Here is a 27486-nt window from a genome sequence, read left to right as displayed (position 1 = left end):
TACGTACATGCTGCAACAGCAAATTACACGAAACATAATACACCACAAGTACTTCAGCAGGTTACAAATCTGATATATTTTACCACTGTGGCCAATATATATATTTGTTTACACAAATGTAGCTGTTGTATGAAATACAATTACAACTTATGCAAATAATGCATGACATTTGTGAGATTCACACTGGTTTCAGGACATCCTGCCAAAGGACTGCAGTTGAAAATTATCTTTCTGGCTAACACTGGCATATTTACAGAAATGTAGATTAATTTGCGTTATCCTCACAAATAGATAAATAAAATAAGATACTTATATGCCACCATGTCTTGAAGAGATTTACGATCTTATCTAAAGCAGTAGCTGTCAACTCTGGACCTCACTATTTTTTTCCTTTATTTAACCAGGCACACACTTTATAAAGTCTTAAGATTTATTTTTCAAGACAGACCTGGCCAAGAGATCACCATAAAACACAATAAATACAATACAAATAACATGTCTCATAGAGTTAAGATGCATAAACAAGTATGTGTTTCCAAAGCTATATAAAAAGGTAAAAACAATACATTTAGATAGAAAGTCCACCATTTACTGTATCTGCTTTTTTGTATTGATGTTTCATTCTCCATGGAAAACTATTATACCCTCACTCTCTTGCTATAGATTTGTTGATGTAGTCAACTTGTGTCTGCTTTGCAGACAGGCATATTGGACTCATACTCTCAACACAGCTGAGCCCTTTGGCCTTAATGAAGAGCTGAATTTGTCATGCTTCCTGTAATTCATGGTATGTGTTTTCTGCAGAACATGCACCTTTTGTGTTTGATTTCATGTAACTCAAAGATATTGTATATTCTTGTTTTATTGTAAAGGTGTGGCACCTGGACATTGCCTCTAGCAATTCCTGCCCTTGAATCCACTAATTTATTAGTTTATTTATTTGTTTAAATTCTTGTTCCACCTTCTACCCAATGACAAATGTACACCTATCATGGGTTGACTATACATGTCTCTATATCTATACAGTATATGCCTCTTTTACTCTGATGAAAACACAGTAGTGTTGAAACTATTAAATGCTGCAAATCACTCAGTGTGCTCCAGTCTTTTCTCTCTGAATTATTATACCCCATATGCTGCACACAAAGAAATACACAATGTAATTTAAAAAGTATGTAGAATTGCATTGCAAATGTAGACTAACTCCAACCATCAAATAAGGTTGACTATAACTAGCCAACTTACATATTGTACTTATGCACACAGCTGATTGCCTCATGTACATTTTAGGTGTGAGCAAATAAGAATACATATACAACAAGTAGATAATATATGATAAATCAAATACTCAAGCATGCTGTAACTGAAACAGGTAGTTGCTTCACCCTGCACATAGTTAATCCACTCCTTTAAATAACTGAAGCACCCTTATATTAGAAATGAGCTAATATATGGTTATGGTGACCTGAGTCAAATAATTTTGATAATATTTAAAGTAATCAGAAGTGTAAATGGTAGATACAGAGGCCATTTGATCTAGAACGATAGAGCCTGTGAGAGGATGCATAATAACTTTCCCATCAGCATTCACAAACAGAGGGACTAACCTTGCATGCTGCTGACTCATGGCTTTCATACAATGGTGCCACTGATTGTTTGGATGTCACGTTAGGTATAAAATAGGCTTAAATCCAGGATAGGATTGCTATAGCATCACTCTATGTATCAGCCACCATGCACGGCAAGGTAGGAATTATAGATATTTTGTCTTCATTGTATTTGCTACATTTTCATTGGATTCTTGTTGTTTCTTTTATGATCTTTGCACTCATTAAGTTCTTGCTCATTGCTTCATTATATTTATTTGCTATATTGTGCAAAATTTAAGTACATATATGCATTCTTTTGGCACTAGTACAACACTAAGATGATAAATCGATAATGATAATGATGATTTACATTGAGATTGGTAATCATCCATCATCATGAATGATGTTGAAATAAGACTGCTCTGTTGGTTTCTAGATCATCTTCTACGAGGACAAGAACTTCCAGGGTCGCTCCTATGAGACCGGCAGCGACTGTGCTGATATGTCCTCCCATCTGAGCAGGTGCCATTCCTGCAAGGTGGAGAGCGGCTGCTTCATGATCTACGACCGTCCCAACTTCATGGGTCAGCAATACTTCCTGAGGAGAGGAGAGTATTCTGACTACCAGCGTATGATGGGTTTCGGTGACTGCATCAGATCTTGCCGTATGATCCCCATGGTATGACTTCTTGTGACACTCAGATATTAAAAAATACAAAGTTCTACATATTTCATATCTCTAATATGCTCAGAGGTGCTAAATGTCATGTTACAGTCACAGAGCCTATCAAAATGACACGTTTATATTTACATTGTCTCTAAACAGCACAAAGGATCCTACAGAATAAGGCTCTACGAGATGGAGAACTTTGGAGGTCAGATGCAGGAGCTGGTTGATGACTGTGACAACATCCAGGACCGCTACCGCATGTCCGACTGCCAGTCCTGCAACGTGATGGATGGCCACTGGCTGATGTATGAGCAGCCAAACTACAAAGGCAAGATGATGTACCTGAGGCCCGGAGAGTACAGGAGCTTCAGGGAGATGGGATACAATGGAATGAGATTCAGCTCTATCAGACACATCAATGAATCCTGTTAAGAAGAGAAGTCAATCCTCAGAAATAAAACCTTTTTCATATTCAACATGGTATACAGTTTTTTATCATGGTAAACTATTAATTTGATTGAATTGTGATTGTATATTGTGTAATCTGAATGCATAATAGAGATGTAATCTAGACAACTGTTGTTGCTTATTGATTGGTTCAGATGTACCTAAGAGGAACAGGCTCACAAATTATCTTCATTTTACATGGTTTTCATTTGATAAACAGTATTCACATGATTCAGAGATATTAATAATATGTAAAGGTTTATCAGTTGATGTAATGAGGAAATTGTCTTTATCCCTCTTCTGTAGATTAAAGTAAATGTATAGTTACCAAAATGCATTCAAAAAGTTATTAAAGTTTTAGTTGTAGATGAAAAAAGTGTGGTAGCTCTACTCGTATAATTATTAATAATAATAAGAAGAAGAAATATATAAATAATATATATAAATAACTTATATAGCACTTATGAAAAAATATAGAATCAAATAAAAACACATAGCAATAAAAGAATAAAAGTGCTAAACGAACAACATAAAAAAGCCAGCCTGACAGTAGATAAAAATAGTAAAAACCCATAAAACAGAATAAAACTAGAATCAAGTAAAATTATGGCAGGTGGTGCAATAAAAGTACATTTTGGGCTTAGATTTAAAAGAAACCATTGACTCAGTCTGCCTTATTTCCTCTGGCTTATTGCCAATTTTAAAAATAAATGTGAAAGTGTAGCTGTGAATGTAGAGACAATTAGACTAGAGATGAGCAGTTTCTTGTTCACATAAAATACAACATATTGTACTGTTTTAAAATAATGAAACACATTTAGTGAATCACAGCTTTAACTCTCTCATACACTTGCAGCAGTATTATTCAGGGAGGAATAAATGAGTCAGGGCACAGTTTTCTTTGTTATGAGGTATTCAACAGCTGATTCAATTGTTAAAGGCAAAACACACAGATGGTGTGCACATTCTACCCCAGCGACAACAACCATGGCTTGAAACTGAAGCCAATGCAGAAGTCTTTTCAAGTGCAAATGCTGGCTCCAATAGACTCCCATTCAAATAGTGTCAACTTCTCTCATGAAATATTAAGTCAATACATTTTTTTTAACAAGTCATTATGCTCTCAATCTCTAAATTCGGGCCCTCTAATAAGTGTGCTGGTGGTCATTTTGGAAATGATTGCTCCATTAATAAGATATAAAGATGGATAGTAGCTTTGATGTCTGCCATGTGGCTGTTGATTGACAGCTGTGATTGACAGTTTTCTTCCCAGCTCCGGGACTTGCACAGAGTCAGACTATTGTCACAGTATTTCAGTAAGTTTATTGTTACTTGATAACAATATCTGCCGTGTCAGTTAGCTAATGTTAGCACAAGTCTGCACCACTCTGTATTCCCCGTAAGTTAGCATTAGCTTCAGTCCAAGGCAGCGAGGCATGTTCCCAGAGCATGAAAGGAAACACCCCACACTCCATATGTGGAAGGTCCTGGCTCCATAAGTAGCAACTGTGGGCTTCAAACTGGCTCCGATGCAAACCACCGGGTGACGTCACACCTTGCTATGTCCATCTTTATATACAGTCTATGATTCTACCCCATGAAGAACATGTGGACGTGGTGGTGTACATCTCACATGAATTCGGGTTTAACATGAAGGCAATATTTACGAAACCTACACATCAGTATTCAGTGACTTCTCACCACATTTTGTTATTATTATTATTATTATTATTAGCATTAGCACATTTGGGAATGACAATAGAATACTCTAGAAGTGCATTGCTGTGGAGTCTGCTCAGTAGCTTATTCACTAATCACTTTAATTGGTGAGTTGGAGCAATGAGTTTTAACATTTAACAGTTTTAACCTGCATCAATGAAAGTGTGTTCTGCAGCTTACACATGTAGGTCTTTGTAGCAAGGGTTACAAGTGCTGTAAGTGTAAGTTATTACAGTTAAGTTCACAAATGATGATATGAATAACGTGCTGAAATAGATGTTGCACAGGTAACAACTGTGAATAAATATGTTGCACCAGTTTGGACCGAGAGCTTCATTCTGAACCTGTAACATGCTCAAGCTAACTGGCTAAGATTTAGTGTTAGCTAATCCCTGTTGCTTTATTTAGCAATCAGCTATCAGTTTGCTGTTAGTAACTGCTTGTTAGTAACTCATACATGTCTTCCTTTTTGTCTCAGTAATGTTATGTTTTTTTTATGTCCAGCAGTTTACCCTCAATTCACATCCATCAATGTTATACAAACCATCAGATTACTATAGCTTCCTAAAAAATACAAAGTTCTTAAATGGTGCTGGTGACTGCAATTTGACAATTACTGTTGATACTCAAGACTCACTCCATTTTAGAATATATTTACTCCTGAACAGTTACTATCCTTTCTACATGGAATATTTAATGTGTAATATTCAAACTTTGAAACATCTCATGTTACACTTCTGTCCAGACAGACCCGCAGTCTGTGGCAAGGGACCAAGCTGCATCACAGTGAGTGATGAAGACCACAGCAGCAACATGGGACGCCTGAAGAGAGTAAAGCTTGATGCAGGACTGAAGCAGAAGCTGCAAGACATTCAGCAACTGTTCCTTATATGAATATCATCCTCTCAGTCTGCCCAGCCAGGAGAGACAGTATGATGGTGCCTGTGTTGGTGTCTTGATGGGAGCATCAGCTTGTTCAGTAGTTTCAGACAGAAGCATCCAGGGGTTGGACTGTGGCTGCTGGATATTAGTGTAATCCTTCACATGCTCCTTTTGTAAAATAAAGTTTTATTCTACACAATTCCAATGTGGTGTTTTTTCCTTTATATTATACACTACCTACACATAAATGTTGATTGTGACATGTAGAACTTATGAGTACTGTTTTGTGTAAACATGGTTGCGGAGAACCTAAATATAAATTATTTGCAACAGTTTACTAATCAATTAACTAATCTAATGCTGTTTGTGTTACCAAGTGTCCACATCAACCAGAAATGTAATAATCCATAATGACAAGTCTACTGGCCTTGTATTACATTGGTTTTAATGTTGTTACTGTGTATTACATTCAAACAATTAGATGTGTAATATGGGGTTAACTTTTCACATTAATACTGAGAAAAAGAAGAGAGGAATCACAGCCAGATCTGCTCAGGTAACAAGTACATGAATAAAATATAAACGTTTGTGATTTCTGTGAATGTCAAAACTTTTGTGTATCTCTACATTTCTTTCAAAGACTGTGACAGAGTGGACATGAACAGTAGAGGGTCTGTTGTCCAGGCTGGAGGTTTCTTCATCTGCTGCACTGTACTGTGGCACAGGCTTCTTCTGTAGATACAATCACGTGTAAATGAATTGTATATAGATCAGTTTGAGCTCAATGTAAGTATATGTGACCACTGAAATATAAGATAACTTTCCGCCTTTGTTCAGTATTCTTTTATTAATGTAATGGTGTACATTCATTTAATTTCATACAATCACCATGCCTGATATAACACAGTTTTTAGGCTCATACAGTTAACTTAGTTTATTCTGCTTCAGCAAGATGTGTATTTGTTCACTACTATCAGTCCAGAATTGTTCAGAACATACAATTTTAGTAAAAGTTGCTGATATACAACTTTCACTTTTTTCTGTTAAAAAAATCCATCTGGTTTATTGTTTTAGCTATAAAAACATTAGATTTGAGATAATATATTTAATAAGCCCTTCAAATGGTTCAAAGGTTTGTTTGTGGACAACACGTTCTTTGTTATTCAACTGCAAAGACAATACAAAGCGGGCCTCTCCTCACAAATGCAACCACCGCAAATCACGATCTGTTGAAGGTCACTTTGAATTGAACTGTACACAGGGGCCTCTGCTCCATGTTGCTCTGTCAGGAATTTGAACAAAGGGGTGATGCATCCTTTGAGTGCAAGGTCACGTATAAAAGCAACAGGAGGACACCGAGATAATTGTGCAGTCCCTTTGAGCTAATACAATCAGCCAACTGTAGCCATGACCATGGGCAAGGTGTCTACAGCTTTTATCTTTCAGTTCTAACATTTTTACTGTGATTTGATGCCCATGTCGTAAAAAAATAATAATAAAAAATGCAAAAGTCGTTCTTTGTTAAATCTAATACATCATTATGATTTTGTGTTTTTCAGATCATCTTCTACGAGGACAGGAACTTCCAGGGTCGTTCCTATGAGACCAGCAGTGACTGTGCCGATATGTCCTCCTACCTGAGCAGGTGCCATTCCTGCAGGGTGGAGAGCGGCTGCTTCATGGTCTACGACCGCACTAACTACATGGGAAACCAGTTCTTTGTTAGGAGGGGAGAGTATTCTGACTACCAGCGTATGGGCATGAGCGACTGCATCAGGTCTTGCCGCATGATCCCCATGGTAGCGTAAATAATTATTTCCTTTTCATTTGAAACAATTCCTTTACTATATGGAAAACAACATTGAAGCCAGTGAAAACAAATTAATATGATATTTGAAGGAGGATTTCAGTGACTCATGTTCTCTCGTTTCAATTTACAGCACAGAGGCCAGTTCAGGATGAGGATCTATGAGAGGGAGAACTTCAGTGGTCAGATGCATGAGCTGATGGACGACTGTGACAACATGATGGACCGCTATCGTATGAATGAATGCCAGTCCTGCCACGTGATGGACGGCCACTGGCTGATGTTCGAGCAGCCCCACTTCAGAGGCAAGATGATCTACCTGAGGCCCGGCGAGTACAGGAGCTTCAGGGAGATGGGCCTGAGTGGCATGAGGTTCATGAGCATGAGGCGTATCATGGATTCCTGCTATTAGAGCACCAGTGTATAAAAGCAAGGTTTTAAATAAAATCTAGCGATTCTCTTTTAAATGAATTCCTCTTGAATTCTTCCTCTTACTGACTTTTTCTGAAAGAATCTCATTTAATACCCATGAACTCACACAACAAAGTGCAACTGAAATGGTAATAATTAAGGTAATAGATTGACATACATGGGAAAACTATACACTAAAAAATTAATTAATATCAAAACTTAAACTCCTATATCCAGCAAAACAAGGATCATTACATTACACACCATCAGATGGCAGCACCATCCCATTTAATTTTACCAATCTCTTACAGTGCTACTCAGGTTGAGCAAAACCATGTTAAAAGTTATATAGTAACTAATACACTTTGGGATATATTGAATATTTTTAGAGTGTATTTGTTCAGTTATTGATGGCAGTGTTGAGGGTTAGTCCTGGGTCATCATTTGTATCGAATGTAAAAAGCAGAGTCATATGTTGACATAGAAAATAGATAAAAGAATAGACTACTTAATTTCTAATAGTACATCAGGTCACATCATTACAATAAATGCACCTTCAACCAGAGAGGTTTTTTAGATCAACAACCTACCACTCTTGGTCCTCCATGACACACGGTGTCTTCCCTGCCTGCTAAATGGAAAGTCAGTAAGTGAGACATATGGAATACATCATCATACAATACATAAAAAGATATAAAAAATATGTATATAGTAGGTGACAAAACTTGCATGTAGTTTTAGAAAATAAAAATATAGCATAAAAATTGTACAAGGGAACATTTTGTTACATTTGTCATGCAAGTGATTCTAAACAAATGTTACTGTTACAAACGTCTCGATGATCTGGTCACACTGCTAATTGTTTTATTTGCCTTAATATGAAGAAGTTAAATTACATTTTCTAAATTATGCAGTTATGATGATGTTATTACACATTAGTGCAAACATGTGTGCAAAATTTATTTCCTTGTTTCTAGGTTCTGGGTATCCATCATGATGTAGATATTTACTGTACATAGTAATTAAGATTGGTGAAATACTCATATATGTGTCGTTACGAGGGAATATACTGTATTTTCAGCCTTGATGTTTCCTTTTTAACACCAAAAGAATCAATTTCTTATCAAGTCTCTCACCCTATTGACATATAAAAACACAAAAATCTTTTGTAATTTGAAAGCTGTACCAGCTTTTCAAAAAGGCTGACATTCAAAAACACTGATTAACATTACAATGTTTGTATTCTAAGAGTATATAAAAGAGCCATGCTCACCCACCAGAATTGAATTGTGACACACAATGGGAAAGGTAGGGCATTTTGTTTTGCTAGAAGTCTTTTGTCCTCCAGAGTTTAGCAAATAGAACAATAGCCAATATGTGGGATCCACAAGAGTTTTCTGAACCATTTCATTTAGCAAAAAAGTAGCCTGTGCTATTGTAGTTTTGTAACAAGTAATAAACAAAACTTTAATTATCACCTTCTTTAAATGTGGAAAATTCCACTGTAAATTGGCTTCTGGATGATCTTACAGTACACCAAATTCATGGTAGAACGATGGATTAAGATTATCAGCAGTAGATGAGCTTCTTGTCTCGCCACAAGTTAAATGTTTGTTATGTATCTTCTGAAATACAAATTATGATCAATTGTGAGTGTTTGTTTAAAATGGCTGGTAGCAATGGTTGAGATAGAGACTTACTGTTATTACCACAGTCTTCCCATGTGACAAATGTAGAAAGAAGACCCTGACAGAGGGATGGCAGATTTACAGATATAGTACAGATGCTCAGTCTTTGGTGGCCCAGTGAAACAGTTTTCCAGTGCCTGCAACACAATTACGAGTATGTAATGTCTACAAATAATGTTGTACTGATGGAATTAATTTAGGGGGCCCCTGATTATGCTCAGGTTACTATGTCATCCCTTTTAGCAGCATTTATTTGGTAACTGATTTATTACAAAATATACAATTATTATTTATTTATAATAACTGAACATTCATATATATCTTGAGCTCTATGACTTTGCGCACTAACAAGGAGAACAATGAGAGTCTTTCAATGCGTTTCCCATTTACAACAAACAAACAGACTGCATGAACTTAGCTCTACAGGTAGTGAGAAATGAGCTTTATTCGTCCCAAACCATCAAAGAGCTGCACATGTTAAAAGCACAGAAAGCCCCCCCCCCCCCCCCCCCCCCCCTTCACACAAGTAACATTAGCATGACTGCGTGTACACAGGCAAAGCTTCACTTACATAATATATATCAGTACAGGATTTGATTGGTCTTAATCAGTACACATAAAGTGACTCTACACACTGTTACAGTAACAGTGTAAGCTGTCTTGCCTTAAAAATGGTGTTTCTTCCTCATCAGTTCCTTTACAAAACTATCCACCATCTTATTAAAATCCAGAGCTCTGACCAGATCGTTAGAAGTTAAGTGAGCCAGACTGGAAACAAAAGTCTCTGATTTTGGAGATATTTCTTAGTTGGTAAAAGATGAACCTGGTGATGCCATTGATATGATCCTGAAAAGTAAGTCATGATTACTCCTAGGTTTATGATCTGTTAACTTGTTTTTAATGAGCTAGACTCCAGGTACTCCCAGACTAGCTGCCTCTGAGCTTTAGCAACAGCAACCAAAACCTCAGTTTTCTCCCTTTTCAGCTATCTGCTTTTTGTGATTTTCTGTTATTTATATACTGTTATAATGTCAGATATCTATGCTAAACATTGCCGACAAGCTGACATCAGATCATCACGCATGCCCATAAATGACTGTCTGTTCCATATCCTTGGTTGCTAAGATTGTTGCTAAGGTTTTTCCCTGTGTTGTTCGCATTGTCCACTTGCATACTTCGGATTGGATTTCGGCTCAAACATGTACGGACATATTTGAGAAATTGACAATTTGAGTAAAGAACAAGAAAAAACAGTCAAATCCTGCATCTATAGATTGTTTCTTAGTTTGTTGACATAACCTCCTGACTGGCCAGAAGTCAGCCATGATGCAGCTACCAGAAGCTAACCTATCAAAACAGAGTGGGTTCATCGGCAGGAGGAGCCTAAAAGAGACTGAAGCTGAGGGGCTGCATAAAGGGTAAGTACGAGATAAAAAAGATTTTGAGATTTTTTGAACTGTAAATCACGGAAAGATATTCCAGTAGAGCCCCAGAATAAAAATATAGACCTTGAAATGTGCATTATACTGCATGTCCCCTTTAAAGGTAAGATAGGTCAGGGATAGAGTATGGTGTTACCCGTCACGAGGCCCTGTAGATTTATGATGGCACAGTCTGATGCCCACTGTGGGACTTAGTGATAGGTTAAACAACATCACAGTTCTGCCATCTTTTTAAACAGTTTGTGTTTTATGACAGTGAGGATGTTGAAAAAGGTACAGTATACTTTTCTCACTTAATTTACTATCTCATCAACTTGCATATGATCAAGCTCTTTTCTTCACTAAAATAATAATAATAAATGATTCTTACTTTCTTTCACTAGTTGTTGTTTCTCTATTTGGCACTTTGTCATAGCGATTGTGAAGACACAGGAATACTTTATACGTGTGCTGCCCAGTGTTAGGCAGTAACTCACACATTCAAGTAATGTAATTCCTTTTTCAGTAACGAGTAGCGTAAAGCTCTGCAATTTGAGATTCAGATATTACATTAGTCATGAATCCCTGTAATGCTCCATTACTTTGAAAGTTTGGGGTTTGACTTGTTTGCTGTCTTACCAGTAGTGTGATGGAGGGCTGATGTCAGTTTGGTCTCTCTGTGTTCAGTGGACAGCCCGGTCAGTTCGTGCTAGCTCAATGTGGAGGCTGGAGGTGCAGGGACGCAATTAACCCCTACCAAAGGAGTAGAAATGTGACTCAAGGTAGCTCCAGAGTTGTCTTCTTTGCATGTTGTGTCTTTTTACCAGGTTTGCCAGCATTAGTCACTGATAAGGCTACATTCAGGAGTCACTGGTTTAGTTCAGAGTTGGCAGGTGTGAACAATACAATACAGCTTAGAACAATATAGCCGTATTGAGTGGACGAGAATTCATGCAGTCACTGGGGCCAGTGTTAGCAGTTAGCAAGCTAGCAGTTTTTGGTCAGTAAATACCTCCAAACTGTAGACTGGCTGCTTGTTAAACCACAACATCTCCTTTTTTTGCCACACGTTAAATACAGAAGATGTAACACGTGGGTGTGGAGGCTTTGAAGTTAAAAGGCACCTTGATGGAGCTGACAACTGAGTAAAAAAAGTTAAGTAACACTCAATGTAACAAATTGCTTTTGCTGTTGAATAATATGATTACTTTTTAAGAAATAAATCATCTCATTTTTCAAGTAATTTGCCCAGCGCTGGTACTGACTAGTTGTTGTAATCAATTGTTCTCAATGAGCAACACAATCTGTATTTTTTTCACCATGTAAACTGTAGATATATTCACATTCTATACGTAATTAACAGTTTATCACAACTTATTTTTGAAAAATTGGCCATCAGTTCTACAAGTTATTATAACATTGCACTCAGAAATACACATCTACATTTAAATGAGAAAACAAAGTAGAAAAATTAAACTAATGTACCCTGCTAGCCTACTGGTTAAAACACATTACCGCAATGTCTGTAGTTTGATTTCAGCAGTGGATTGTTGTTTGTCTGTCCCCTCGTTTCCTGTCATTTCTAAACTGTCACTGTCCAATAAAGGCATCAAATGCCCCAAAATATATATTTTTAAGAAAGAAAAATTTAACTGACTGTTGTAAACATCTTGACATTGTAAGCACACCCACTTTCAGTTTCATGTCCAAATAAAGTTGCACATAATCTGGCTTAACTGTTGGCTTGTTTATAACCTGTCTGATCATCCTTCATGTTTCTTGCCCAGCTGGATATAATCAACAGAAATTATTACCAAAGCTACAAAACTAAGACCCCATTTTTTCTTTACAGAGTTGGACATTTAGATAAAAGTCATATGTGTTTAAACATATTTTTGATGGAAAAATATTTTTAACAGTATTGGAAAATATTGATTGATTGTATCTTTTAAATATAACAATCACATAATATATTGTATATATTACGTGATTGGCTTTCAGACTATTTTTCAATTTAGTCAACTATTTAGTAATTTTTACAGTTAATGAAACCACATAAAGAAAGTAAGTGCTTGACAAACATGATTATTAATTACACATCATCTTTATTTGTCAGTAAGTCAAATACAGATTTCTAGCACATATCAGTGATACGCCTCATGCTCATGAACTTGGTGCCGCTCATGCCCATGTCCCTGAAGCTCCTGTACTCGCCGGGCTTCACGTACATCATCTTGCCTCTGTAGTGGGGCTGCTCGTACATCAGCCAGTGGCCGTCCATCACCTGGCAGGACTGGCAGTCAGTCATGCGGAAGCGGTCCATGATGGAGTCACAGTCGTCCATCAGCTCATTCATCTGACCACTGAAGTTCTCCCTCTCGTGGATCCTCATCCTGAATGGGCCTCTGTGCTGTAATTCAGAAGATGTCAAATGTAAATATTACCACACGTTTAAAAAAAATGCAAGCAACTTTAAATTAATATCAATCAAAGGGATGCTGTCAGAGTTAGATGAGGTCTCTTACATAGGGGATCAGCCTGCAGGATCTGATGGAGTCAAACATCATTCCCATGCTCATCATGCGCTGCATGTCAGAGTACTCGCCCCTCCTCATGAAGAACTGCAGGCCCATGTAGTTGGGACGCTCGTAGACCATGAAGCAGCCGCTCTCCACCCTGCAGGACTGGCACCTGCTCAGGTAGGAGGACATGTCAGAGCAGTCGCTCATGCACTCATAGGAGCGGCCCTGGAAGTTCCTCTCCTCGTAAAAGATGATCTGAAACAGAGAGCAGAGGGAAGATTTAAGAATCTAACAGTGTTCAAGTCAGTGCATTTAAATTATTTTGCTGTGTAGAAACTGTAATGGATTATTAGATTAAAGTTTTAAATATGTGAAAAAATAAGTAAGTATCCCATTACCTTGCCCATGATGATGGTTTAGGTAGTTCCCAGTGGATGGTTCAACTTGCTCTGCTATCTCCATGACTCCAGGGCCTTTTTATACAAAATCCCAGGGGCCATGACGTGTTGTTATTCAAATGCAAAAAGCTGATGAATTAGCAGTATGACTTTTGCTGAACGGGGCCCACAAATGTGTAACAATGGTTTTCCATCCATACATTTCTGGCAGCAGTCATCTCCATTGTCTATTATAAGCATAAGCTTTGTGTGTGTTCCGCTCCCAGTCAGAAGGTTCTCCACATATGGTCAGATTATCACTGATGGAACGAAAGTGGCATCAGGCCACACTTCTGACAAACATATGAGAGACCCAGAACTTGTACAAATATTCAATTAGTATAAAGAATTAACTATACTGATGTATGCTTTTTATTTTTGCATTCCACAACAATTCTCCCCACAACAAATCTTGTTTTGTGAATTACAAGAATTTTTTCTCATGCAGTCCAATGTAAATGTCCGGTTGTATGTTTGGTTAATTTGTTTATTGATATACTGCACAGTAATATTCAGTTGCCATGAGAGTGTGCCAGCTGGTCAGACATGACAGGAGCGGCATGAGATATGAAAGAGTAACTTTAAATTCACAATTTGCTCATCTTAAAAAAGTTTAGTGAAAAGTAGATATGCTGTATCTATGTGAATACCATAAATGTGTTTTGTCTCTTGGTGATTGCTGTGTAGTTTATACAAGTTATGCACAGAATAGGATATTAAAGTATAATGATTACTACGTAATACTAAGGCTTATTGCTTATTTAAAACAAGTTCACTAGTTTAATAAGTAGCCCTGATATTTATTACAGCTTTAATATGCCTTACTCGCTAAAGAATTCAATGAGGAATTTAACACATGGACAAACCAGGTTGTCTGTATAAGGTGTGGAATCAAGTGATAAAAACTCAGTTCATTAATGTATTAACTACACATTAAATAGTACAACTGAACTGAATAAATCAGTTATGATAAGGACATGAAGGATGTGATTAAAACACTTGATATAAGAAAAACTGACATTATTGTTTATCACTATTTGCTCAATACCTGTATTTATCATTTTGCATTTGTGTGGGCAGCAATCATGTAATTGAGCACTGGTCAATGGATTAACAAATTGGCTTGTGCAGGTTATCCTAAATGATAAAACACACCGATGTAAACAATTAATTATATATTGATGAAACTGTTACAAAATAGTTTTCAGAAAGAAGCTTTGTTATGAGATTAGCTATAAAGTTGCCTGCAGTAAATACAGTTGTTCGAGTTTGTCCATCTGACACAACTGAACATACTATATTAAGCAATATTTCAAATATACTGCTACTTGTGCATCATTGAACATGTTCCAACAAATAGTTTTTTTTGTGAGTGGGAAGCCTCTTAGGGATTATCACATTGTAGTTGCAGTAACAACTCCATTTGGACACTAGCATGAAGGGGGTTGAGATCTGGGGGAAAAATGGATGTAGAGGCCCCACAAGTGTGTGTGCATGCCTCCCCAGCACAACAATAGAGCAGAGCTTCCAGCTTTCAAACGCTGGAATCTCAATCAGCAACATCGTTGTCTGTCATTGTTGGACAGGTACTCGTAGCTGAACTTCCTGACTGCTGCTAAAACTGTTGACATACTGCATGTAACTGCAAAGAATAACGGTGTCTCTCTTTCTCATTTCCTCTCACTCATTCTGTGACCCTCTCTCTGCTAACGATACGTAGAGTGTGTGTGTGGGTAAGAGACAGAGACATGTTGTGAGAAAGATTAGTTACTCTACGTTTAGAGATTCAGTACCAGAAACTGTAAAGGGCTGGCAGAGTGTAAATAATTAATTTAGTCAAGTTCAGTGTTGTTAAATTTAATTTTAAATACAGGTACCATAATTATAATTGTATTGTTAAAACAATTAAATGACATTTGGTGAAGAGCACATAATGTCTGGGACTTGAAAAGCTAAGTTAAGGACTTTGGCTTGATGTGGGACTTTAACGCCAAGATTTGGCACTCACTCACTTGGGATTATTTCTCACCCTTGCTTTATAATACAGGAAAATAAATTAAGTGTGTGAATTGCATGCTGTCAATATTATGATTTTTAGGAATTTAATAAGTAGTTTTAAATTACCAATAAATTATGGAGTACAGCAACGTAGTTACAAGGCATCATATCAGGCAGCCAGAAGAAAAGGTGGTACTAATCTTGTAATACAATAAAGGATTTATAATCTATGGAGTACAGCAGTGAAAATAAGTGAGTCAAACAAGTAGTGTAACAGGTGTTGCCCACTTGATGGGTAGTTTATTTGCTTACAAGTGTATACCATTTGGATTGGCTGCAGTGCAATTAGGCTGTTTACTCCTATTGTTTCATATAGTTATGGAATAAATACAATAAGAGTGTTTTTTTTCTCTTTTGTTTATGGTAGTTACAGAGTAAGTACAAGATATACAAAACCACACTATAAAAGTGTGTCAATGAGAACACATTCACAAAGGAGGTTAAAAATTCAACATCTTTAATAAACAAAGTGTTTTATATTTACAGCAAGGTTTTGTTTGATGGCTAAAATTCAGTGACCCTTCTGAAGGAGCCGACGATGGCGCAGGTGGCACACCAGTCGCGGTACCTCCTGTACTCCCCAGTTCTCAGGAAGTACTGTCTGCCTCGGTAGTTGGGGTACTCATAGAAGATCCAGTAGCCATTCATAACATTACAGGAGTAGACATGGCGGTGATGGAAACGGTCAGACACACAGGGACAGTCATCCATGAACTCCATCATGTGACCACTGAAATCGGGCTTCTCATAGATGCGCAATCTGTATGAGCCTCGGTACTGTGGGATCAAGGGGAGAAGGAACAATCAGATGATGTTATGTCTTGTGTAATGACAAGATTAAGACAAATTTAATTAAATAGACACTGTTAACACAAAAACATGTTCAAATCCTGACTATATGTGAAGTTATCCCCACTTCATGAATTGAACATAGACTCTAAAGCAAGAGCAATGCTGAAATGATTCTTCTACAGTCGTTCATTGTCTTTTCTGTCTTTCCAAATCATAAACACTTACCATCGGAATCATCCGACATGAGCGGATACAGCTACTGAAGCCCATCCATCTCTGGTAATCGGGATACTCTCCCCTCCTCATGAAGTACTGGTGGCCCATGAAGTTGGGTCGTTCATAGATCATGAAGCAGCCACTCTCCACCTTGATGGAGTTGCAGCGGCTGAAGTACGAGTGAAGGTCCGTGCAGTCATTGCTGCACTCATAGCTCCGACCCTGGAAGTTCTTGTCCTCGTAAAAGATAATCTGGTGGAAAATAGAAGTTGAAGTGTCACGAGCTGTAGGTGAACTTCGCCTAATTACCGGTTTCAGCAAAAGGAGAATAAGAATTTAGCCGTTTGTTCAACATAAAATATACTGAGAGCAAATTGACAAGCTTTGTTGCAATTTACATTTAATTTGAGCAGAGAGGAAAAACAGTACTTACCTTGCCCATGGTCTCCGTTGGAGAGATTCCCCATGTTTTCAGGGCTTTTTATACTACCTCTTGACAAACAAAGTATTGTTATTCAAATTCTCTCGTAGTTATAATTGAAGGCTACTAGCACATGTTTACCTTTTTGTTGGAGCACAACATTGGGTCAGAAATATGGATTTGTATTTGAAAAAAAGGATAAATAATTAACTGGTTTGGTGTTTTGACATGCATGGACAAAGGAAAAGACTAGTATGGTATCCACACATCCAGTGGACAATGGCTGCAGAACAATATGGAACAGCCCTTTCGCATTAAATATGTTGCGTAACAGAGCAGGAAGCCATTCACTCTCCCTACTGCTCTACCTGAGCAACCCCACTGTATGCAAATAAGTAAGTCTGTACTGCGCTGTTGGTCTGTATGCCGCACTGGACGTAAAGAGTTTATTATGATTTGTACAGTATGGAATACACTGTTACAATGTGCTGTGTGTTACCAGTATGTGTGTGATGTTTATATCAACTTTTATTTCATTTACTGACACGTCACTCGTGACTTCAGGTGTGGTACAGCACATTTTGTTCAACTATCGGACAGTTTTGACTTAATGGACTACAATTCCCTTGATGTCTCACAGCCATATTTGACTCTTTGAAGCCTTCCCCTGTAACAGTGCACTGTAAAATTTGCATGTCGCCTCCGTTTTTGGTCCAGATTTAGCAAATAATGAGTTTCATTTTATGACATGGTTTAAATTGTTCGTTTAATTATATATATTTATTAATTTGCCTCAGCGCTGTACCATTGATGGAGCTTCATACAGATGGAAAAACTACATACACATTACAACTCGGTGACTGAGGTTTATCTATTTATCAAAAGGACCAGTAGTAATTTGATTTGAATAATAACTACAGGATTCATAGTAAGCCTAATCTTTCATGTTTCAGTTTTCAACCTGTATGTGAACACCTATAATGTAGAATTATTAATGTCAATTTTAGAATGTAAATTTATATTAATAATGTTTGATATATTTAGTAACATGATATGACCCTCACTATAATATTTGTATTGTGAATGATCTAAACTAAAAACAAAACACCTTATAAATACATTTAATGAAACTTTGTTCTCTGGTATAGAAAGTACATTTTGTGTGAATCAGTGTTTGGCCCAGACACAAAACCTGATCTTTGTGACAAACATTCTCCTCCTTTTTCTCTTTCTTTTACAAAAATATTAAGACAACCATAAACAGAATGTGTAAGATTCTCATAATTTACAGGTTTTTTTTAGAATGAGTATTAAAAGGAGAGGAGGTACATCTTCGTCATAACAATCTGATTTTACGTTTGTCATCTCAGGTTAGTTAACTTAAATGTTTCTGATTTGGTGAAACTTAAAAAGAGTGTGGTAGGAAGTGTCTTTATACTGTGCATTTACAAATTTACAAATATGAACTTTGTATCCTGCTTCATTAGGTCCATCCTGATCTTTTACTATTTCTATAATTCACTGCCGGGTCTGTCAGAATCATTGCATTTATGACATTCAGCTCACTTTATCATGTCAGTTTCCTGTCTCACACTCTCCAGTCTGTACTGCTACACTCTGTATGGTGTTTTGTGTTTAAAACTAATTGTATGAATTAACAAACTGTTAGATGGTAACTCTGGCATTGTTTGGTATGGTATGCCGAAGAGGTATACCATAGAAGTTTATTGGTATAGAAGAGATATGGTATAGAGGAGATTAAACTACAGTGTACAAGCTAACCAGAAGCTATGGCAGATGCATTATTTAGCCCACTGATGCCAGACAAAGTAAAACTCTTTTTGAGGAAGAATGAGCAAACTTGCACTTCACAATAGTAGGGGTATTTCAAAAAATGCTGACAAAATGTAGTGTTAAGTATTAATTCTAGTGACCTAATTCCAAATTGTGAGGCAATGCTGAGAACTGGCAGATAGAATAAGACAGAATAAGACATCAAAGTTTAATTAAGCAGTTGGTTTATTGGGAAAGCAGACAGTTAAACATGGGGAAAGATGCATTTAAATGAAGCCTGACTTCAGTTGGAGTCAGTGATTCTTCTGAGGGATCCGATTTTCGGGCTCATGCCTCCCCAGTCGCTGTATCTCCTGTACTCTCCGGGCCTCAGGTAGTACACTCTGCCCTTGTAGTTGGGTAGGTCATACAGCAGCCAGTGGCCGTCCATCACGTTACAGGAGTTGATGTCAGATATGCTGAGGTGGTCCTGGACGTTTGGGCAGTCGTCCAGCAGCTCATGCATCTGGCCGGACATGTCGGAGCACTCGTAAAGCCTCATCTTATAGGAGCCTTGGTGCTGGCACAGGATGAAAAACTCTGTTACTGTCTGCAGTGGAGTGATATACATTGCTGGTATCCAGACACATTTTAGTTGTTTTTAAGTTGTTTGACTGGTCAGGTATTTCACTACTGAATTATAGCTCTTGATTTGCAAAAAAACAAGTATTTAACCTTGCAACAAACAAGAACTACATTAGTACCATTACTTATGGCTATTTCCACAAGTTTTTATGACATACCTGGGGGATCAAGCGGCAAGATCTGACACAGTCATTGATGCCAATGACACGCTGGTTATCAGAGTATTCTCCTCTCCTCAGGTAGTACTGGTTGCCCATGAAGTTGGGCCTCTCATAGACCATGAAACAGCCACTCTCCACCTTGATGGAGTTACACCTGTTGAAGTAGGAGTGAAGGTCGGCACAGTCGCTGCTGCACTCATGAGAGCGCCCTTGAAAGTTTCTGTCTTCGAAGAATATGATCTGCAAAAGCAATCATTGCACACACACACAAAGATAGTTTACCACAGAGCTGTGAATGTATAGCAGAGTAGAGATTTAAAAACACTCCATATAAATAAAATCTGAAGAAATTTAAAGATACGGTTGTGTAGAGTGTAAGTAAAAACATTTAATTTTCTTTACCTTTCCCATGGTTATGTTGGCATCAGGCTGTATTACCGCTCAATGCTGTCTCTGAGCCAAGCCACTGTGCTTTATAAAAAAAAAGACAGAAAGGGCAGCTGTGTGATTGCACAGCATAAAGTATTGTCATTCAAATATATCCCTCGCAGTGATGATGGATCAGGGGTGGGGGTGTGTGGGTGGGAAAATCTGTTTATGTATAGATGACTCTTGGTGTGTGATGATTTATTGTTCTTTCCTCCATGTTCATCACAATTTCCCCCCGAAAATGCCTCTGTACAATAGACTGATAGAGGGTGTACTGCACAGCATCAGCAAATAGTGAAGTTATACTGATATTTAATAGAAACAGCACATGAAAGTCTGTACAATTTATGATCTTAAGAGATATGTAGAGAACATTTTTAGGGACATAGGCCAACATAATACCTGAGGTAGAAAAACATCTTACTTTATGAAGCATTTACATAAATCATACATCACAGATCAGCCTACCTACCATCTATGGACATTTATCCTAAAGGTTACAGTATTCACAAATAACAGTACATTTTAAAAATGGAGATACTATCTCTGAGGTCCTCCTCACAACTAAATGGACTTTGAAGACTCCATTTTGCAATTGCTTTATTACGATGGTGAGTGTTTGATCAAGAACAGGCCCAAAAACGTTCCGTTGTTGCTCTTGAATGCTTTCCACCGAGTCTCTTCTTTGAGTCCATAATCCTTACATCAGGAAAACATACCATTCTGATTGGGATTAATATTTCGGAGTCTTTACAGGACACTAAGATCTTGTCTTAATCTTTGAAGTGTAATTCCCAAATATCACCACACATATCACCACCTCTTTGTCCTGGGCCTTCAGTATCATAACATCTTGAACTTCAGGTACAGTATTTTGTACTAAAGTCTTGTTGTCTGGCTGTGGTCTGAGCATGAAGCCTTTCCAAAAACCTCCATGCCTTTCCGGGATCCTTAAAAGAGATCAGTAGTCCATGATGCGTCTGATGGAGCCGACCTTGGCGCTCCTGCCACCCCACTCGCTAAACCTCTTGTACTCTCCAGGCCTTATCAGGTACATCCTGCCTCGGTAGTTTGGGTGCTCATAGAAGAGCCAGTTGCCGTTGGTCACATTGCAGGAGAAGATGTCGTTTGTGTGGAAGCGGTCCATGACGCAGGGACAGTCGTCCACCAGATCCATCATCTGACCTCCGAACTCTATCCGCTCATACAGGCGCATGTTGAACAACCCAGGTTCCTGGTGATAAATGAGAATAGGGAATTATTTAGTATAGCATTTAGTCAGACACAGATACTATATTATGTTTATAATAAATATCAAATTTAATTTTGTCCCATGCTCTAGTTAGAGTATTGCTATAATCAAGCCATTGAAAACATTGGTAGATAAATCACTGAAAGATGTTCAGTTGTTTCAATCAATCAATTTATACATATGTATTCTCCAATGTTGACACTATATAATGAAATATTGAATAATTGTTGATGGATTGCATGTACCAACATTAGGGGAGCAATTTCAAAAGCTGATACAATACTGATATTTTTAGACTGAAGTTACCATTAGGTCAATATTTCATGATTTTAGTGTTTAACCAAAGATTTTACTCTTGACAAGGTCAAAAAACATCTGTCAGAAACATTTAGATCAACATCAGACTCTAAAACTCCAACTGAAAACCAGAATTTGCAACTATTTCAGGGGAAATTACAATGTAATAGTAGTAGGGAAGTGTAAACTATGTAAAACTTTGGAATATATTGCACTATTAAATGAGGGATTACTGTTCAGAGAAGGGAATCTGTGTCAAATCAACAGTAGTGTCATTATATGATGAAATATCTGATGTTAAAAGAGCTATATTTTCTCACTATGTCATTTAACTAATGTACTGTATCTGTGTGACCCTGGTTGGTGTGCAAATCTTGGCTTTGCCCAGAAACAAGAGCTCACCGTGGGAATGAGTCGGCAGGAGCTGACTGAGTCACTGACCCCCATCCAGTGTTGGTAGTCAGGAAACTCTCCTCTCTTCAGGTAGTACTGGTTGCCGTTGTAGTTGGGTTTTTCATAGATCATGAAGGAGCCGCTCTCCACCTTGATGGAATTGCAGCGGTTGAGGACGCACATCAAGTCCGCACAGTCGCTGCTGCACTCAAAATGGCGCCCAGAGAAGTTCTTGTCCTCATAAAAGATGATCTAGACGTGGAAATCATAATGGTTTTGTTGTTATTTTTCATAGATCATGCTGCAGGACATTTTAACACTAAAAATTAAAATATACATTTGCTGCTTTCTTTCCCTGTTTCTGGCATTGTCAATGTTATTAATTCCTGTAGGTCCGGTTGCACTTGTTTACGTCACAATAAGATATTTTTTCCTGTCACATATCAATATGATCAGCATACTGTCACCACCCACCCCCACCCCCCACCCCAGCCCTCCTGGGAGCTGTGTTGTTTACCTTCCCCATGTTGGCTGGTTTGCCTTGCCCTGTGTGATCCATCCAGCTCTTTGAAGACTCCCACCTGTTACATATATAGAGAATGTGAAATGCAGACTCTGCATGTGTCATTCATATTGTAATAGCCAGGAATCTTTGGCATCTGTGCCACTGTGTTATCCTGAAGAGATGTTTAGGAGTTAGGTCTGTGCAGGTGAGAGCTGACCGGTTGTTTGGGGTTGGTCTGATTTTGTGACAGGAGAATTAGACCTGCTCTCCTTGTCGCCACTGATGGTGGTGTTTTTTACTGCTCCTGAAATGAGGGCAGTGCCTATTTTCTAGTGTATGCTCTCATCAAAGCTACCCATATGGATGATTTTGGCACCACTGGACTTCTTGGTATGGATTTTTTTTCTTTAACTTCAAGACTTACGTTCATTTGCAGAGTTTACTAAGTTTACCAAAGTTCAGTATTACCTTACACTGATGTCACATTACAACTTTGTTCTCTTTTATCTGAATTCTGTTTTAGTTTTTATACTCTTGTGTTGTAAAATGTAATATTCTTATGCCCAAATAAGGTTATTAGTAGGACAGGAACGTGTCCCACCAACTATATATCATTAGTAAGCTGAGTAATTAGCAAGATATGATTTTACTTTACTTAAACCCTCCTATTAATTTACAGTTGAGTACAGCTGGGTACAAATGAGTATTTGTGTCTTTTTTGTCAACAGCATTTTAGTTTGTGTTATCTGTAACATAACACAAACTCCCTACCACTGCCCTCTGGTGGATGTGTTCAGTGGTGGGATCATTTCATTGACCAGTGTCAAAAAAATACACAAATACTGTTATAGCAATCTGCTATAAGAGTAAAAACTTTGAAATGTTTCAATCAGTCATTGATAGAATACTCTATCTTTGCTAATATAATGTCCAAAAACATTTAAAGGTTAAGAAAACAATGTCTATTTGGTAGCTGTTGTGCAGCTTTTGATCATATCACATGATCTTTATCAGCAGTAGTTGCAGAATTGTGGTGTTTTTTCTGAGCATTTTAAGGATTTCTCCTCCATGCTGGCTTAAAAGCTGAGGTTCACTCTTTCCATGACAACTGGGCAAACTCCATCTGCTGATGAAGATCATGTGAAATGACTGAAAGCTGCATAACAGCTACTAAATTGACCTTGTGATGAGACTGTTTTCTCAACTGCGGTTTTCAAAGTCAAGAATAAATTCTGAACCTTAAGTCTAAAGATCTTCAGTTTTAAATTCATTTTACTTGACATGTGAAAAGTAGACTGAGTGAGAGGTGGACAAGCAGAAAGACTTTCCTTCAGCTGTACAATAGATAACGCTTGAGTCTCGATGTGGTAAGTGTCAGCGCTTGCAGTATTTTATTTAAGCTTCTGATGAGAGTCAGGATGTCAGGCCACGACCCTGTCACATCCTCATGAGTAAACATGCCCTCCAAACGCAGAGAGCAAGAACAAAACTGAATACACTTGAGCACTGACGCCATTTTATTCAGCGTGTGAAACAAGGCAAAGAGTAGACATTTCACAAGAACCGTTCTTCTGTCTTTAGAGATCCTTGAGACGCTTGATGGAGCCAACCCTGGAGTTCATGCTACTCCACTCGTTGAAGCTCCTGTACTGGCCAGGCCTCAGGTAGTAGTGACGTCCCCTATAGTTTGGCTGCTCATAAATCAGCCAGTGGCCATCCACATTGCAGGAGTTGAAGTTGGAGATGTGGAAACGGTCCATGAGGTTTGGGCAGTCATCCCCCAGCTCCACTATCTCACCTCCCATGTCGAAATGCTGGTACAGCTTCATCCTGAAGTTGCCTCTGTGCTAAAGCAGACAGGGAGGTCAGACAGGATTTCTAAAAGTAAAATCTGCTCATTTAAGAATACAAATTTGACTTGAGAATACAACTTTTGATAACTCAGTTCTGATAAAACTCACATTTAAGTAAAAAAAAAAAAGGTTTAGTTCATAAAACTGTACTGTAAAGTGACCTTTTTTCATTATTTTAGATAGATATGTAGTGTTTTTCTTTATATATCTACTACTACCTTGAGAAAATTTTCATTTCCAATAGATTATTTGTGTATATTTGTGTAAAAATGGAGTTCTCTACATGATAAAGGTCTGAATGTAAACTCAGGTTCCCTTCAATTGCTTTATTTCATACTTAAATTTTCACTTAATCTGCAATATTAGGGGATAGACTGCCTAAATAGTCCTGAAATAAATTAATAAACCCCTTTGCCATTCATGCAAGAAGCAGAAGCCACATTTTGGTGCTTGATTTTGGTCTGTTTATGATCAAATTCAGGTGTTTTACCTCTTTATGTCTTTTATTATGTACATGTTTTTAAAAAGCTGTCACTGTTACAGAAGGTCTTACCGTGGGGATCATGCGGCAGGACCTGACACAGTCATTCAAGCTTGTCATGCCCATGTAGTCAGGGTACTCTCCCCTCTTCATGAAGTACTGGTTTCCCATGTAGTTGGGACGGTCATAGATCATGAACATGCCACTCTCCACCCGGATGGACCGGCAGCTGTCAAACATGGAGTGCAGGTCAGCACAGTCACTCATGCACTCATAGTGACGGCCTCCGAAGTTCTTGTCCTCGTAGAAGATGATCTGATGGAGAAAAAGAAGGCAACCTCTCACAGTTGGCTCATATTTGACACTTCACAGTGTAAACCACAGTGATTTACAGAAAGTCTTGTTTGTACATCAATTTAATATCATGTGTAATGTAAAATGAGACACAAACCTTTCCCATAATGGCTGCTCCTGTGTTTTTGAACACTGGAGGTTGCATCTTTATATACATCACCTTGTGGGAGAGGGTACTGCCATGTGTGCTGTTATTCAAATGAGGCCTGATGTCAGCAGAGACTCTACCTGAGTCTTCCCATTCCTGTTTGTCATATCCTCTGTTTGGGTTTAACAGACACTGTACAGCTTCCAGCAAGAGCCACAGCATGGGCAGGCGCTGGAACATACAATGCTGAGCTCTTTTACCAATCTTGTGTTTGTTTAAATTGGGACTCAGTATAGGTGTACAATGTAAAAGTATTTTTGCAAACATGGGCAGATAGATATATAACAACTGTAACCATATAAGTGCTTAAACTTAAGACAGTATACATTTCAAATATTTAATTCTGTGATACTAAAGTGTCTCCTTTTTGTCATTAGAAAGTGTGTGTAGCAGTGTGGTGTCTATATTACTGTTAGGGTCACACAACAGTTTTAGTGTAACAACATTAGTGTACTTTAATTCATGATCAGATTAAAACAGTGTTAGTTATTATGGGAAATAGTATTTTGAGGATTATAATGAAATAATAATAGTTATGTTGATACTGTCATGTCCAAAGATGATTGTTTGCCCAAATTAACCTTTTTTTATGAGGCAGTTAGTTGAATCAGTCAATACCAAAATATTTATTCACAAGCACAAGGAAAATAGTTTACAAGAGATCCATTTATTTAGTTATTTAAAACCATATCATATAGATATGTCAGGTCAGTCTCCTCCTTCTCTGTCTTATCATAACAAAATGAAACATCCCACTCCTCATTGTATCATAAGACACATTATTTTATTAACATAACTAGTTTCCACAAATGTTTTTTTGAAGGAGGAAATGTGTTTTTGATTAAACTAAAAAGCAAAATCAGTGGATTCAAATGAGATTAAAACTCTGTGATTCTGCGGAAGGACCCGGTGGTGGCGCAGGTGGCCCCCCAGTCACTGAACTTGCGGTACTCTCCAGGCCTCATGAAGTACTGACGGCCGCGGTAGTTGGGGTGTTCATAGAGGGTCCAGTAACCGTCCATCACGTTACAGGAGTAGATGTCACGGCTACGGAAGTGATCCTGCACTGACTCACAGTCATCACTGAACTCCATCATCTGACCCTGGAAGTTGGGCCGCTCATAGATGCGCATGCGGTAGGGGCCCTCACTGGTCTGAAAAAATACAGTGAAGTACAGTTAGTTAGAGCAGCATCAGTGCAGGAGCCTTCTAGTTTATTTTGTCTTTGATTATCCTTCATTCTTTTGACTAGGATTAACATTTAGATTTTGAGTTTCACACTTACAAAACCTAATCACAAATCATCTCAGTGATAAATCTTTTAAACATACATTTTTTAAAAGGATTTCCTGGTTCTTCAGTAAGAACAAATGGCATATAGGTAAATCACTCAGCTAAATCCATATACTGTAGTCTAGAATCATGGAAGGCAAAATGTTAACTCACATAGGAGAATGTGCGGCAGGAGCGGATGGTGTCATTATAGCCCATCCAGCGCTGGTAGTCTGGGTACTCCCCTCTGGTCAGCACATACTGGTAGCCGGTGTAGTTGGGCTTCTCGTACAGCACCCAGCAGCCGCTCTCTACTTTGATGGAGTTGCAGCGGCTGAAGTGTGGGTGCATGTCCGGGCAGTCTGTGTCGCACTCATAGGAGCGACCCTGGAAGTTCCTGTCCTCATAAAATATGATCTGGGTCCAGGAGAGAAGATGGAAGCAGAAAGGGATCAAAGCAAGAAACGAACTGTCACAGTTCACAATAACAAGCTCATTAAATACTGATAAATTAGATAATATTGTTGCAGTATCATGTCAAAAGTGACCAACAGCCACCATTTCATGACACTGTTTCTCGGTGCGTACTGCAGTCCACAACCCACTCATGATGTTGTTGAAGCTGTATTACAGTTTCAACAACTCTGGGACACTGCTGCCTTATCCAAACAGATCTAAAACGTACATTAATCTCCTCTACTGTACACCGTAACACTGGTTTATGAAGATCATTACAGAAAGAAAACATGATAACACTCTTACCTTACTACTCATCCTGCAAAGAGTACTGGAGCCAGTCACCTACGGAAAATGGTGGTCTCACAAAGCAGGACGAGAGCCCCT

At 38.1% G+C, this 27486-nt stretch overlaps 7 protein-coding genes and 1 pseudogene across 7 annotated transcripts; 2 read left to right on the top strand and 6 right to left on the bottom strand.

The window, feature by feature from the left end:
- The first annotated feature begins 1701 nt into the window (after window positions 1–1701).
- On the top strand, window positions 1702–2735 carry LOC137193025 (gamma-crystallin M3-like). Its single transcript, XM_067604185.1, has 3 exons — window positions 1702–1746; window positions 2026–2268; window positions 2416–2735. Exons 1-3 carry the CDS (start codon window positions 1735–1737, stop codon window positions 2689–2691), a joined length of 531 nt encoding a protein of 176 aa, XP_067460286.1. The 5' UTR covers window positions 1702–1734; the 3' UTR covers window positions 2692–2735.
- A 3898-nt stretch (window positions 2736–6633) lies between these two features.
- LOC137193041 (gamma-crystallin M3-like) lies at window positions 6634–7585 on the top strand. The gene is made up of 3 exons (XM_067604215.1): window positions 6634–6729; window positions 6867–7106; window positions 7248–7585. Exons 1-3 carry the CDS (start codon window positions 6715–6717, stop codon window positions 7524–7526), a joined length of 534 nt encoding a protein of 177 aa, XP_067460316.1. The 5' UTR covers window positions 6634–6714; the 3' UTR covers window positions 7527–7585.
- Window positions 7586–12719: 5134 nt separating this feature from the next.
- zgc:153846 (uncharacterized protein LOC767711 homolog) lies at window positions 12720–13648 on the bottom strand. The gene is made up of 3 exons (XM_067604213.1): window positions 13555–13648; window positions 13160–13411; window positions 12720–13044 (listed from the first exon to the last, which is right to left on the bottom strand). The coding sequence occupies exons 1-3, from the start codon at window positions 13561–13563 to the stop codon at window positions 12769–12771; spliced, it is 537 nt and encodes a 178-aa protein (XP_067460314.1). The 5' UTR covers window positions 13564–13648; the 3' UTR covers window positions 12720–12768.
- Window positions 13649–16091: 2443 nt separating this feature from the next.
- si:dkey-57a22.15 (uncharacterized protein LOC795575 homolog) lies at window positions 16092–17193 on the bottom strand. Its single transcript, XM_067604220.1, has 3 exons — window positions 17093–17193; window positions 16669–16911; window positions 16092–16428 (listed from the first exon to the last, which is right to left on the bottom strand). The coding sequence occupies exons 1-3, from the start codon at window positions 17099–17101 to the stop codon at window positions 16156–16158; spliced, it is 525 nt and encodes a 174-aa protein (XP_067460321.1). The 5' UTR covers window positions 17102–17193; the 3' UTR covers window positions 16092–16155.
- A 1915-nt stretch (window positions 17194–19108) lies between these two features.
- LOC137193044 (gamma-crystallin M2-like) lies at window positions 19109–20144 on the bottom strand. The gene is made up of 3 exons (XM_067604219.1): window positions 20062–20144; window positions 19657–19899; window positions 19109–19433 (listed from the first exon to the last, which is right to left on the bottom strand). Exons 1-3 carry the CDS (start codon window positions 20068–20070, stop codon window positions 19158–19160), a joined length of 528 nt encoding a protein of 175 aa, XP_067460320.1. The 5' UTR covers window positions 20071–20144; the 3' UTR covers window positions 19109–19157.
- A 905-nt stretch (window positions 20145–21049) lies between these two features.
- On the bottom strand, window positions 21050–22556 carry LOC137193275 (gamma-crystallin S-1-like; annotated as a pseudogene).
- A 1342-nt stretch (window positions 22557–23898) lies between these two features.
- LOC137193037 (gamma-crystallin S-1-like) lies at window positions 23899–25383 on the bottom strand. Its single transcript, XM_067604211.1, has 3 exons — window positions 25321–25383; window positions 24942–25184; window positions 23899–24382 (listed from the first exon to the last, which is right to left on the bottom strand). Exons 1-3 carry the CDS (start codon window positions 25378–25380, stop codon window positions 24113–24115), a joined length of 573 nt encoding a protein of 190 aa, XP_067460312.1. The 5' UTR covers window positions 25381–25383; the 3' UTR covers window positions 23899–24112.
- Window positions 25384–26060: 677 nt separating this feature from the next.
- LOC137193274 (gamma-crystallin M2-like) lies at window positions 26061–27417 on the bottom strand. The gene is made up of 3 exons (XM_067604603.1): window positions 27406–27417; window positions 26818–27060; window positions 26061–26525 (listed from the first exon to the last, which is right to left on the bottom strand). Exons 1-3 carry the CDS (start codon window positions 27415–27417, stop codon window positions 26250–26252), a joined length of 531 nt encoding a protein of 176 aa, XP_067460704.1. The 3' UTR covers window positions 26061–26249.
- Between the last annotated feature and the right edge of the window lie 69 nt (window positions 27418–27486).

The sequence above is a fragment of the Thunnus thynnus genome, chromosome 11 (genome assembly GCF_963924715.1).
Source record: "Thunnus thynnus chromosome 11, fThuThy2.1, whole genome shotgun sequence".
NCBI classification, from domain to species: Eukaryota; Metazoa; Chordata; class Actinopteri; order Scombriformes; family Scombridae; genus Thunnus; species Thunnus thynnus.
This window is presented reverse-complemented; position numbering and strand designations above follow the sequence as displayed.